Raw genomic sequence first — 14,678 nt, 5'->3', positions numbered from 1 at the left:
TGGAATAATTTCTTAGATGTATTACCCTATCCCCAGGGGTTGGGACCCCTTTTGACGGGTCAGTGGAATCTTTATGCCCAAAACCCTGATTCGAGTAATCATTTATTTGGTACCGCTCAAGGAGCGGGAACTGCCATTCTAACTCTTCTTGGGGGATTCCATCCACAAACACAAAGTTTGTGGCTGACTGATATGGCTCACCATCATTTAGCTATTGCATTTATTTTTCTCATTGCCGGTCACATGTATCGAACTAACTTCGGAATTGGGCACAGTATTAAAGATCTTTTAGAAGCGCATACTCCTCCGGGGGGTCGATTAGGGCGTGGGCATAAGGGCCTTTATGACACAATCAACAATTCGATTCATTTTCAGTTAGGTCTTGCTCTAGCTTCTTTAGGGGTTATTACTTCCTTAGTAGCTCAACATATGTACTCTTTACCTCCTTATGCATTCATAGCACAAGACTTTACTACTCAAGCTGCTTTATATACTCATCACCAATATATTGCGGGGTTCATCATGACAGGGGCTTTTGCTCATGGAGCTATTTTTTTCATTAGGGATTACAATCCGGAACAGAATGAGGATAATGTATTGGCAAGAATGTTAGACCATAAAGAAGCTATCATATCTCATTTAAGTTGGGCTAGCCTCTTTCTAGGATTCCATACCTTGGGCCTTTATGTTCATAACGACGTCATGCTTGCTTTTGGTACTCCAGAAAAGCAAATCTTGATCGAACCTATATTTGCCCAATGGATACAATCTGCTCATGGCAAGACGACATATGGGTTCGATATACTCTTATCTTCAACGAATGGCCCCGCTTTCAATGCGGGTCGAAGCCTATGGTTGCCCGGATGGTTGAATGCTGTTAATGAGAATAGTAATTCGCTTTTCTTAACAATAGGACCTGGGGATTTCTTGGTTCATCATGCTATTGCTCTAGGTTTGCATACAACTACATTGATTTTAGTAAAGGGCGCTTTAGACGCACGCGGTTCCAAATTAATGCCGGATAAAAAGGATTTTGGGTATAGTTTTCCTTGTGACGGCCCAGGGCGCGGCGGTACTTGTGATATTTCTGCTTGGGACGCATTTTATTTGGCAGTTTTCTGGATGTTAAATACCATTGGGTGGGTTACTTTTTATTGGCATTGGAAACATATCACATTATGGCAGGGCAACGTTTCACAATTTAATGAATCCTCCACTTATTTGATGGGATGGTTAAGAGATTACCTATGGTTAAACTCTTCACAACTTATCAATGGATATAATCCTTTTGGGATGAATAGTTTATCGGTATGGGCTTGGATGTTCTTATTTGGACATCTTGTTTGGGCTACTGGATTTATGTTCTTAATTTCTTGGCGGGGGTATTGGCAGGAATTAATTGAGACTTTAGCATGGGCTCATGAACGCACACCTTTAGCTAATTTAATTCGCTGGAGAGATAAGCCTGTGGCTCTTTCCATTGTGCAAGCAAGATTGGTTGGATTAGCTCACTTTTCCGTGGGTTATATATTCACTTATGCAGCTTTCTTGATTGCCTCAACATCAGGCAAGTTTGGTTAATTTAGTTTGTTTTTTTGTACTGTATCAGCACCTAGTTCATTACTCTTGATAGAGAGGGAGGATCCGCCTTCTTAAATTTCTTTTTCTATTTATTTTTCCATCTAGGATTAGAACCGTATACTTGATAATAATAGCAACGGCACATTATGGCAAAAAAGAGTTTGATTCAGAGGGAGAAGAAGCGGCAGAAATTAGAACAGAAATATCATTTGATTCGTCAATCTTTAAAAAAAAAGATAAGAAGCAAAGTTTCTCCCTTGAGTTTGAGTGAAAAAACGAAAATGCGAGAAAAATTGCAATCCCTACCGCGTAATAGTGCACCTACACGCCTTCATCGACGTTGTTTTTTGACCGGAAGACCTAGAGCTAACTATCGACATTTTGGGCTATCCGGACACGTACTTCGAGAAATGGTTTATGAATGTTTATTACCGGGTGCAACAAGATCCAGTTGGTAAGGATAAAATACCCTTTCGTATTTGTATGGATTTCTGGAATTGATAATCATAGAGGAGCCCTCTTTACCATTCTGTATAAATGGACTATTCTATTTGTATAGATATGGTAGAGGGACGTATCGAACCCTCTTTTATCCACTAGTTACCCCTCTTTAGTTTAAGAGTATAGAGCAGTTTGGTAGCTCATAAGTCTCATAACCTTGGGGTTGCGGGTTCGATTCCCACTACCGGCCCCATACTCCTTCTTTAATGATATATGCATGATATATACATCATCCATTTGTATCTGGATTTTTTGATTTCCTAAAAGAGTTTTGGTCTAACAGTTTTTTCTCGGAAGAAGACAACAAATAAAAGAAAGAATAAAAGAAAGAATAAAATACGAAAGAAAAGCGTCCATTGTCTAATGGATAGGACAGAGGTCTTCTAAACCTTTGGTATAGGTTCAAATCCTATTGGACGCAATCTTATTTCTATCTATTCTTTAAATAACTATACTAAACTAAAAACAAAGAAAACTTTTTTGCATGATTCAAATAACAAGAGTAGACATGCAAAATAACAAGAGTAGATATGCCAAATTTATTTGTTACTGAAGGGAAAACCGTTCCAGCTGTTCCTGAATAGCTTCCTTCAAAAGGATTTCCGCTTGCTCGGTGAATGTCTTGCTAGAAGATATAATTTCTTGGAATTGAGGTTTAGTATCTTTTAGGTGTTTACGTAACTCATCCAGAAATTTATTTACCTGTTCGATTTCTAACGAATCAAGATATCCTCTTGTTCCGGTATAAATAGTAGCTATCTGCTCTTCCACTGGGAGAGGATTTGCCTGGGATTGTTTAAGCAATTCCCTTAATCGTCGACCCCTTGCCAATTGATTCTGACTTGTTTTATCGAGAGCAGAGGCGAATTGTGCAAAGGCTTGTAACTCTGCGAATTGAGCTAGTTCCAATTTTGATTTGCCAGCTACTTGTTTCATGGCTTTAATTTGAGCCGCGGATCCTACTCTGGAAACAGAAATACCCACATTAATAGCGGGTCGAATTCCGGCATTGAATAGATCCGCCGATAAGAATATTTGTCCATCTGTAATGGAGATTACATTAGTAGGAATATAGGCGGAAACGTCTCCAGATTGAGTCTCAACTATTGGTAAAGCGGTCATACTTCCTTCGCCTAAAAGAGAATTTAATTTAGCGGCTCTTTCTAAAAGGCGTGAATGCAAATAAAAAACATCCCCTGGATAAGCCTCACGGCCGGGAGGTCTTCTTAATAGAAGGGACATTTGGCGATAAGCTTGTGCCTGTTTGGAGAGATCATCATAAATTATTAAAGTATGCCGTTCGCGGTACATAAAATACTCAGCCAGGGCTGCTCCCGTATAAGGAGCGAGGTATTGTAATGTAGCAGGTGAATCCGCCATTTCAGCTACTACAATAGTGTATTCCATGGCCCCCTCCTCATGGAAAGTAGTTACTACTTGAGCTACGGAGGATGCTCTTTGACCGATAGCTACATAAACACATATTACACCTTGCCCTTTTTGATTGAGAATTGTATCTGTAGCTACTGCTGTTTTGCCAGTCTGTCTGTCCCCAATAATTAACTCTCGCTGACCGCGCCCTATAGGAATCATCGAATCGATAGCAATAAGCCCTGTTTGAAGAGGTTCGTATACGGAACGCCTGGAAATTATACTTGGAGCAGGAGATTCAATTAAGCGAGATTCGGAAGCTATAATTTCGCCTTTCCCATCAATAGGTTTAGCCAGAGCATTTACAACACGACCCAAGTAAGCCTCACTCACGGGTATCTGAGCAATTCTTCCTGTTGCTTTTACAAAACTGCCCTCTTGTATCATCAACCCATCGCCCATTAATACAATCCCAACATTTTTGGATTCCAAATTCAGAGCAATACCCCTAGTACCTTCTGCAAATTGGACTAATTCACCCGACATTATTTCACCAAGACCTATAATACGAGCAATCCCATCCCCCACTTGAACTACGCGACCTATATTCTCAATCCCTACTTTCCTATTATATTGTTCAATACGTTCGCGGAGAATTTTATGAATTTCGTCGACTCGAAGGGTTGCCATTAGTGTTTCTTGACTCTTTTTTCGAAAGCAAGGGGAAAAATAATGCCTAAATTCTAAACGAAAGTAGAAGTTCAAGGCCTAATTAATTTAATTATCTCTTCCATTCCAGGGACCCGAGAATGCCAATATTAGCACGAATCGTACGGAAATGTAACTCGGTATTCAAACAACTATTCAGAGTTCCTAGAGCTCCTTGTACGGCCTGTTGGAAAACCCGCTGTCGGACCTGATTCATTGCCCTTTGTTTTTCAAAATAAAGGGTTTCGTTTTTAGACTTTTCTAATTGTTCCAAACTAATAGAAGTAGCATTAATCAAATTTGCTTTTTCTCGTTCTATCTCAGAGTATCCATTCATTCGATACTCATCCGCTTCTAGTTCGACTTTCTGTAATCGAATCCGAGCTTTTTCGAGTTGCTCAATGGTCCCTCTACGCAATTCTTCTGAATTTCGAATAGTACTCAAGATCCTCTGTTTTCGATTATCTAATAAATCTTTTAATGAAAGTAGATTATTTTGTAAGTTTACAACTTTTATGATCTCTTCCCGAACCAAACATGAATCTTTCGATTCATTTGGCTCTCACGCTCCTTTTTTTCTTTTTTTGCTATAGCAATTTCCATATCTTTTTTTAAGTATAAGTAATGAGCCTATCCTCTATCTTATTTTTTATGTTTATATTTCAATATACCGAAACCTATATAAGACTAGATAAATATTAAGAGGACTCTTCCGCCTAGATAAAAATATATCATGGTCAGCAAAGTTGTTTCTTTATTTATATTTGCCCTTTAGTTAATAATTTCAATTTCATTAAGAAAAACTAACTAAATAAATGGAAAATGAAAATTAATAGAATTCTTTTTTTTTTTTCTTCAAATCCAAAAAATTTCTCTTTTTTATACATAGGTCGTCGATTCGGCATTGGTTAAAAAAGGGCAGGGTGCCCCTTCTTTTTTTTTCTAGTAAATAGTTCAAACCATTTTATCGATATGAGTGTTCTATATCAGATAAATTTTACATTAGCTATTTCCCGTTTAAATTCGGTACTAATACTAATATAGTTGTAGAAAGAGTACCTCTTTTTGCCTGGACTTCAAGCAGTTTAGCTTTAACCGTGTTAATGGTCTCACATTCTTGGTTTATAGAGAATCAAAATTGATTTACCAATGAGTCGCGAAATGCTATGGTTCTTCCATATGATTTCTGAATTTATTCAGAAGTAATTCGTCGAGATCGTGCACCCTTTTCTTATTTATCCGAAAAATACTAAAAAATATTCTAAAGTGCAGCCGGATAGATCCAATCTATTCTTGAAATAGACAACTCGCACACACTCCCTTTCCAAAAAAAATCAAAACACCAACCACTACAGTTAGATTTATTAGATTTGTTGCTAAAATATCGGTATTAAGCCCGAAACTGCCAGCGGATGGCCAGTGAGCTAAAAAAACGAAAGAATGGGTTACATTTTTCATATGCTCTCCTCTTATAGATAGGACGAACAAAGAACAAAGTTTTTCGATCACTTACTTCGCTCGCCCTTTTTTGATCGGTTTTTTTAATGCAAATAGATTCAATCTAGTAATTTCTTTTAGATTAAGTCTTAGGTCTTGTTTGACCGGTGAAAGGCTTCCTTTGTTGAAATGTTCCGTTCCCAAAATTCCTAAAATAAAAGGAAAAAACTTTCCACTTTCCTAAACTAAGGACGGGAAATAAGAAGGCGAGCATATCTTCTAAATTAATCATACTCAACTCAGCCCTTCCTAGAATGCGGTATTATCTGTCCCGATAAATAGATAATTCCAGGAGTAATAAATAGGAGTAAATTAAATAAAGTATTGATATAATTGGAATTGCGGAAGCAAATACCAATTTACTAAAAAAAGAAAAAAGTATCTAATCGAAATCGAAAGAACTTTTTTTTTTAGGATTAAACAAAAGGGTTCGCAAATAAAAGCGCTAGTGCCACAACTAGTCCATAAATTGTTAAAGCTTCCATAAAAGCTAGACTAAGCAATAAAGTACCTCGTATTTTACCTTCTGCTTCTGGCTGTCTCGCAATACCTTCTACAGCTTGTCCTGCAGCAGTACCTTGACCAACTCCAGGTCCAATAGAAGCAAGCCCTACGGCCAATCCAGCAGCAATAACAGAAGCAGCAGCAATTAGTGGATTCATGGTGAGTAGTTCCTCGTGTCAAAAAAAAAGAAATGGTTAAGGATACAATCAACCAAAAAATTCTTACTTCTAAGCTCTATTGGGGAGAAGTAAAGTAACTAAAAAGTACAAATTGAAATCAAATTGAAATGTGAATTGTCCGAACTACATAGAAGGGAATTCTATATCCATATATCGGATTAGATAATGAATCTAACCTAGGAATATATAATATAATATCAATATCCTATATACATTTGTTTCTTCTATTTTGTTTGCATATTTTCTCATTTTCTATTGAATCGGATTCTAAAATCATTGCTTAAAGTGGAAACCCGCATAAAAGAGGACTCCACTTATAGATATTAAGGATATTTATTATAGTATAGATCTAGCCTGACTCCACCCTCCTTAATGCATATATACTTTGAAAATTCCATAATATAGTCTATTCTATTCTCTCTCCTACAACTCTAGGCTATATATTCATACGCATTTCTAACTATTGCAACCAAGCAGATTATCTGGAACCATGCATGAATTGAGCTAAGCTGAAAAAAAAAATACTATATTCCAAAACTAGTCAATTCAATGATGACCCTCCATGGATTCACCTATATAGGCTGCGGCTAATGTTGCAAAAATAAGAGCTTGAATACCGCTTGTAAATAATCCAAGAAACATGACCGGTATAGGGATTACTAAGGGGACTAAAGAAACAAGAACAACAACGACTAATTCATCCGCCAATATATTCCCGAAAAGTCGAAAGCTAAGCGATAATGGTTTTGTGAAATCTTCTAGGATGTTAATTGGTAAAAGGATTGGGGTTGGTTTAATATATTTCTCGAAATAGCTCAATCCTTTTTTGCTAAGACCAGCATAAAAATATGCCGCTGACGTGAGTAAAGCTAAAGCAACAGTAGTATTTATATCATTCGTGGGCGCTGCTAATTCCCCATGGGGTAACTCTATAATTTTCCAAGGTAAAAGAGCACCCGACCAATTTGAAACAAAAATAAAAAGGAACATAGTTCCAATAAAGGGAACCCAGGGACCATATTCTTCTCCAATCTGAGTTTTGCTCAAGTCTCGAATAAACTCAAGGACATATTCAAAAAAATTCTGCCCGTCGGTCGGGATGGTTTGTGGATTCCGAACAGCTATGACAACTGAACCTAGCAAGATAGTAATTACGACCCAAGAAGTGATGAGTACCTGGGCATGAATTTGAAAACCTCCTATTTGCCAATAGAAGTGTTGGCCTACTTCTACACCCGATATATCGTATAACCCCTTGAGTGTTTTAATGGAACAAGGTATAATATTCATATTGTCCTCTGATAAAAATTGAACTTCAAAAAAGGAATTCTTTTGATTCAACCATCTCTTTCTCAACTCAGCAACTTGAACTATTAATTTGATATTTAGGATACCAAGAAAGCACATCAGATCATAATATATATCAATACCCTCTAATATATCAATATTCCCCTTCTTTTTTCTATGCAAAACAAATTCTATGCAAAAAAAGATATAGTAAGTCATTCCATAAATCTACGCAGTTGTCCAAGAATTCACTATATATTCTTAATCAACGATTTCTTATATAGAGAGAACGGCCCTCACAAATTGAAAATACTAATTTGTTAAGAATCAATCGAATTGAAGTCATAGTGTCATCGTTGGCTGGAATCGATATATTCGCGAGATCCGGGTCACAATTTGTATCGACTAAAGAAATAGTAGGAATTCCCAAAATGGCACATTCCCGAAGAGCTATATACTCTTTTTGCTGATCAAGGACGATCACAATGTCTGGCAATCTCGTCATATATTTGATCCCGCCGAGATACCTTTGTAAGGTAGATAATTTTCTCTTCAAGATTGCCACATCTCTTTTTGGGAGATGGTGGAATTTTCCCATTTTTTCTTCCGCTCTTAAGTCTCTAAATTGAGAAAGTCTAGTTTTCGTAATCGACCAATTCGTTAACATACCACTGAACCACTTTTTATTAACATAATGACAACGAGCCCTTATTGCAGCTGATGCTACTAAATCTGTTGCTCTTTTTTTGGTACCAACAATTAAGAAACTTTTTCCCTGACTTGCTGCATCAAAAACTAAATCACAAGCTTCTGATAAAAAACGGGCCGTTCTAGCGAGATTTATAATATGAGTACCTTTACGCTTTGCCGAAATGTAAGGGGCCATTTTAGGATTCCATTTCTTAATACCATGACCAAAATGAACTCCTGCTTCTATCATCTCTTTCAAATTAATGTTCCAATATCTTCTTGTCATTTTTTCCACACTTCCTTTTTTTTTCATCCTAACATTCCATTACGGAATTTATTTCTTTTTGAAGATTAAGAAAGATCCGAAATAGCTTGAAATAAATAAAATAATAATTGTTCTGAGAGAACCTTGTACTAAGAGTTGGCCATTGATACATTGATACATGGTATAAACAAAACCTTAATTTAATGAATTAACTGACTTGTTTTACTTATTAAAATAAAAATCTTAAAAATCTAAAATTTAACCTGTTAGTGTTCTAAGTTCAAAAGTCTAGTAAAGTAAAAAATATGTTTTATGTATCCTTAGGGTTAAATGTTAAATGGGGGTTTTTATGTCTCATAAAAATTGTTTGTTACGTCAGAATCTGAAGAAACTAATTCTGTATGGAGAAACAAAAAATCTCTCATTTCCGACGCGAATAGATTTTTTTTTTTTATTTCGAAATAAAGGTTCTTGTCTTGTGGGGAACGATGCACAAATTTTTGGAATCCGGTACCAACAGGTATAATCCCCCCCAGAACTACGTTTTCTTTCAAGCCTTTCAACCAATCAATGCGACCTCGTAGGGCAGCTTTTGCTAAAACTCGAGCAGTTTCTTGAAAACTTGCTTCAGATATGAAACTTTGGGTATTCAGGGAAGCCCTTGTTATTCCCAATAAGATTGCCCGATAATAGATCGATTCATCCAAAGCTCGCCCTGCTCGTTCCGCTCGCAATAGTCCGATTAATTCCCCAGGCGAAAAAACATTAGACATTCCATCTTCGGAAACCCGCACTTTTGATGTTACTTGGCGTATAATAATCTCTATATGTCTATTATGGATCTGTACCCCTTGGGATCGATAAACCTTTTGGATTTTATTAACCAAAGAAATACGACTTTGGGCTATGGTTAGCTCAGCTCCAATCAAGAATCCCCAAGGGACCCCAAGAATTCTTGGTATACGCTCATTCCAATCCTCAATTCTCCTTTCGAGATTGGGGGATAATGAATCAATTGAACGCGCTTCAAAGATTTGTTCCACTTTTGGAAGACCTTGCGTTATGTCACTAGATCTCGATTTTTCATATATAAACGTAACTAACCTATCTCCCTTGTAAAGGATTTCTCCATAATGACCATTAACAGTTGCTCCTGTAGTGGCCAAATAAGGTTTAGCTGCTCTTATAACAAAGGAATCCATATTTACACTGAAAATTTGACCAGATTTTTTTATGTGCGATTTAAATAGACATACATTTTCACAAATAAATTGTCCAAGGTGAATTATTGCCAATGTCTCTTCCCAAGAATCATGATGGACAAAGTGACAATTCAAAAGGAATGGATCCAACATTATGTTACTATCGAAATTGGAAATCCTTTTATTTTCATCTATTAAAGAGTATTTAAGTTCTTGAAGTACTTGGAAGGTTTGTTTCAAATTGTCAACGAACAAATATTTTTTTAGCAGGATTTTATTATGCGTTAGTAAATAGTAAGATGAAGAAAAATGCGATATACTAGCTACAATAGCCCCTAAGGGCCCAAAAATTTCTAGAATAGGAATTCTAGGATTCCATTCTTTTATCGCATTGGGATGTTTTGAATTCTTGAATAAACCAATTCGAGAACAGTTGGATGCCGACAAAATCATCAAAGATTGGTATTCTTTATTTCGATTCAACAAAGTGCCAATAGCTTCTTGATGTTGGCTAAGTGATTCAATCTTCGCCTTGGAATAAAAAGAATTGCTATTGGCGCGATCTAACCTATTATGGGGAGTCGGTCCTCCACTTGTCCTATCATACCTTTTTCGTGTATACGAAATAGTGGACTTGACTAACTCAATTCTTAGGAAATCGCGAATAAGATCATTTGCTCTTACCTCAACAAGGGAAGCACCAGCCTTTTCTTTTTCTTCTTGTTCCCAATTCACTACTAAGCAAGTTCTAACAAATTGACTATTTGTGTGATAAATTCTTTGAGTTAACTTGCTATTTTCATGATAAATAAAATTGACAAGTCGAATTTGGAGATTATTTTCTTCTTGCAAGAGATCCTGCGGGAAAAGTGTTGCTAAATTTCTTCCTTCGTCCATTTCATATGCCACTGTAGGGCGAACGGAAACAAAATACTTTTCCTTGCTCTTGAGAATTTTTTTCCGTTGAACATAGACCCAATTTTTCTTTTTTTTTGATTCCTTAGAATCTTTTTTTTGTCTTTCTGGCGGTATCAAACACCCACCTAATATCTTATCTGCCTCTTCAGGAAAATGAATATCTCCGGAAAATATTTTGAGTTCCGTATGGCTTTTTTTTCTCTTCACTCGGACCAGTCCGCCTAGTCCACTTCTTGTATTTTTTGTGAGTTGTGTATCCACTCCAATAATACTATTGTCAAGTATCTTTAGGGATGAAGATCTCGGCAAGATATGAAGTTCTTGAAGAATGAAAAAAAACCGATCTACTTCTTTTTGGTATTTTAGACTAAATTCTTTTGTTCCTCGATGCTCAATCAAACCCTCTTTTTTTAAGATGGAATCTTCCTCTGGGCTCTCGTATTCGTCCTCTGAGTCTTCTTCTGAGTCTTCCTCTAAAGTACCATATTTTTCCTCGCCGCTTTCCCCGGGGCTGCCATATTCGTCTTCTGAGTCTTCTTCTAAAGTTCCATATTCGTCCTCTTGGGTCCTATATTTGCTCTCTGGGTTCCCATATTCCTCTTCTGAGTCTTTCTCTAAAGTCCTATATTCGTTCTCTGGGTTCCCATATTTGTTTTCTGGGCTCCCATATTCGTTTTCTAGGGTTTCATATTCGTATTCGTCTTCTAGGATTCCATATTTAGATTCTTCTAGGGTTTCATATTCGTCCTCTCGGGTCCTGTATTCGTGTTCTAGGGTCTCATATTCCTCTTCTGAGTCTTCCGCTCGAGTCCTATATTCTTCTTCTAGGGTCCTATATCTAAATTTAACAATTCCTGAACCCTTTTTATCTTTTCTGTATCGGGGATCGTCAAAATAAGCAAAAATAGTATTTCTACGTAAAACACCCATAAAGGGGATTTCAATCGAAATCCCAAAACAGGATATTAGTTCTTTCTCTTGTTCTTGATGATATTGTAATGGAATGACGAACCTATTTCTTCGCTTTTTCGCCAACAAATCTGAATTATCTTGAAAAATAGAAGGATAGATCAAATTCCAATGGCCATTGGACATGATTCGATCCGACGTTGAATAATCAAGAATTTCCCTATCTTTTTTACCATAAGTATTCATTTGATCTTGATCCTTGTGGAGTGAAAAAGACGCTATACTGGATCTGCACATACTTACGGATAATATCCATAAATGGCTTGTTTTTGGTAATCGACGAAGATTACCATATTGATATTCGGGCGCATGGTAAACATCAGTACTCCAGTGCATTTCGCCGTCTGATTCAGAATAAATATGCTTTTGTACCCTTTCTTTAAAATGTAAAGTGGACGTTCCGGCACGAATCTCCGCAATTACTTGTTCAGATTTTACATATTGATCATTTTGCACTAGAATCAAGCTTTTTGAGGGAATATTCACACTATATAGAATATCTTGACTCTGAATAGTTACATGCAAGTCTATATAACATAGAAAAGCAGGCTGTCCATGACGGGTACGTGTGGGGTGAACCAAATTCTCATTGAATTGGATTTTTCCATTCGAAGGGGATCGTACAAGGTCGGCAGTACCCCCTGTGAATACTCCGCCAGTATGAAAAGTTCTTAATGTTAGTTGAGTCCCTGGCTCCCCAATTGATTGACCCGCAATAATACCTACGGCTTCTCCCAATTCCACCAGATCACTATGAGTAGGACTCCGGCCATAGCATAATTGACAGATCCAAGAAGTGCTTCGGCAAGTAAAGGGGGTTCTAATATATATTGGTTGTGCTCGAAATGGTTGTGCTCGAAAGGCAGTTATGAATCGATTGACTAATCCAATTCCAATATCTTGATTTCGCGCGGCAATGCATCGTGAACCGATATATATATCGTCTGCTAATACACGACCAATTAGTGTTTGGACAAAAAGTTTTTCCGTCATCCCATTTTGAGGACTTACAGAAATACCTCGGATAGTACCACAATCTCTTCTACGCACAATAATATGTTGAACTACTTCAACAAGTCTACGTGTAAGATATCCAGCATCTGCTGTTCGTACAGCAGTATCTACAACCCCTTTGCGGGCTCCATAGCAGGAAATTATATATTCTGTCAAAGAAAGTCCCTCGCGTAAATTGCTTTGAATAGGTAAATCAATCATTTGTCCTTGAGGGTCCGACATTAATCCTCTCATACCTACTAATTGGTGTACTTGAGATGCATTTCCTCTGGCTCCTGAAAAAGACATTAGATAGACTGGATTAGAAGGATCCGTTATCCGAAAATTTGAATTCATTTCTTGTTTCAAATATTCACTTGTCGCATACCATATCTCAACAGATTGGCGTAATTTTTCTACCGCGTGTACAGCCCCATAATAATAGTGTTTCTCCAAAAGAAAACTCTGTTGTTCCGCGTCTTGGACTAACCATCCCTTAGAGGGTATTGTTAAAAGATCCTCGATTCCTAACGAAATCGATGTAGTAGTGGCTTGATAGAAGCCCAGAGTCTTTAGTTGATCCAGTATATGGGATGTATATCCCATTCCAAAATGATCTATTAATCTGCTAATAAGTCGTTTCATACCAGTTCCGTCTATCTCTTTATTATGAAAGACCAGATTGGCCCGTTCCGCCATACATAAGTACCCCCTTTTCGGCTGAGTAGGATTCGACAATTGCTGAGTAGGATTCGACAATGGGCCTGAGTCAGTGATTCGAAAATTTAATTAACTTAATTGCCTCAATCTCAATCTGGATTCGCGTGGCAAATAATGATGATACTAGGGAAATCGGAATGCCCCCCGAAAGCAAAGGGGAGGGGCATCGCCGAATCTAACTTTCTTGTTTAGGTAGTGTATGAATAGGCCTGACTAAATCCTTGTACGGCTTCCTCTATTTCTCTATAAAAAGAAATATGACCAAGAGTGGTTCGAATGTATATCGAACGAATTTCTTTTTTTCTATTTCCCATTATTAGATAGTGAGCATAAATCTCATGATAAGTCCCCAAAGATTCATATTGAATTTCAATCGGAACTTCTCTTGACCCAATGACGCGTTGATCCAGGTTCCATCGTAGCCACAAGGGACTATCTAAACTGATTAGTTTTTGTCTATAAGCTCCCAGTGCATCATAAGAACTAGAAAAATGGGGTTCTTTATCTTTCCTATACTTAGAATTATTATTATTGTAATTGACTTTTAAATTTGGATAGTTTCTGAAACTATTATATCTATTTGCACAAATACCTCGACGCTTTCCAATTGTTAATACATAAAGCCCGATAAGCATGTCTTGGGTTGGTACGCAAATAGGATCCCCAATAGCAGGAGATAAGAGATTCATATGAGAAAACATAAGTAAACGGGCTTCCGCCTGAGCTTCCAAGGATAAAGGTAGATGAACAGCCATTTGATCTCCATCAAAGTCTGCATTGAAACCCTTACACACTAATGGGTGTAAAGAAATAGTACGCCCCTCTACTAAAGTGGGTTGAAAGGCCTGTATGCCTAATCTATGCAGAGTAGGTGCTCTATTTAACAGTACAGGATGTCCCCGCATAACTTCTTGAAGTATTTCCCATACAATGGGTTCCTTTTCCCAAATTTTCCTTTTAGCAATCCTGACATTAGAAGTGGCGCGTTTCGTGATTAAATCGCGAATTACAAATAGCTGAAAAAGCTTTATTGCTATCTCTAGAGGTAATCCACATTGATGTAATGAAAGCGAAGGACCCACAACAATGACAGAACGCCCCGAGTAATCGACCCGTTTCCCAAGCAGAGTCTCGCGAAACCTTCCCTCTTTACCTTCAATTACATCTGAAAGTGATTTGTATACTTTATTGTGACCATCCCTCGTCGGTTGCCCGCGGGACCCACTATCAAGAAGTGTATCCACGGCTTCTTGTACCAATTTTTCCTGGCACATTACTAAATCTGCTGGCGCT

At 37.4% G+C, this 14,678-nt stretch overlaps 2 protein-coding genes and 1 non-coding gene across 3 annotated transcripts; 1 reads left to right on the top strand and 2 right to left on the bottom strand.

The window, feature by feature from the left end:
- The first annotated feature begins 2,431 nt into the window (after positions 1–2,431).
- Positions 2,432–2,503, top strand: TRNAR-UCU. The gene has a single exon. It is a non-coding gene; the product is annotated as a tRNA-Arg (tRNA).
- Positions 2,504–6,573: 4,070 nt separating this feature from the next.
- Positions 6,574–8,141, bottom strand: LOC123422695 (ATP synthase subunit a, chloroplastic-like). The gene has a single exon (XM_045107719.1). It carries the CDS (start codon positions 7,845–7,847, stop codon positions 6,888–6,890), a length of 960 nt encoding a protein of 319 aa, XP_044963654.1. The 5' UTR covers positions 7,848–8,141; the 3' UTR covers positions 6,574–6,887.
- A 91-nt stretch (positions 8,142–8,232) lies between these two features.
- On the bottom strand, positions 8,233–13,380 carry LOC123422688 (DNA-directed RNA polymerase subunit beta''). Its single transcript, XM_045107713.1, has one exon. It carries the CDS (start codon positions 13,362–13,364, stop codon positions 8,931–8,933), a length of 4,434 nt encoding a protein of 1,477 aa, XP_044963648.1. The 5' UTR covers positions 13,365–13,380; the 3' UTR covers positions 8,233–8,930.
- Positions 13,381–14,678: the final 1,298 nt, after the last annotated feature.

Source organism: Hordeum vulgare, unplaced genomic scaffold, assembly GCF_904849725.1.
Source record: "Hordeum vulgare subsp. vulgare unplaced genomic scaffold, MorexV3_pseudomolecules_assembly, whole genome shotgun sequence".
Lineage (NCBI taxonomy): Eukaryota > Viridiplantae > Streptophyta > Magnoliopsida > Poales > Poaceae > Hordeum > Hordeum vulgare.
Note: the sequence above shows the minus strand (reverse complement) of the source record. Positions and strands in the feature narration are given on the sequence as shown.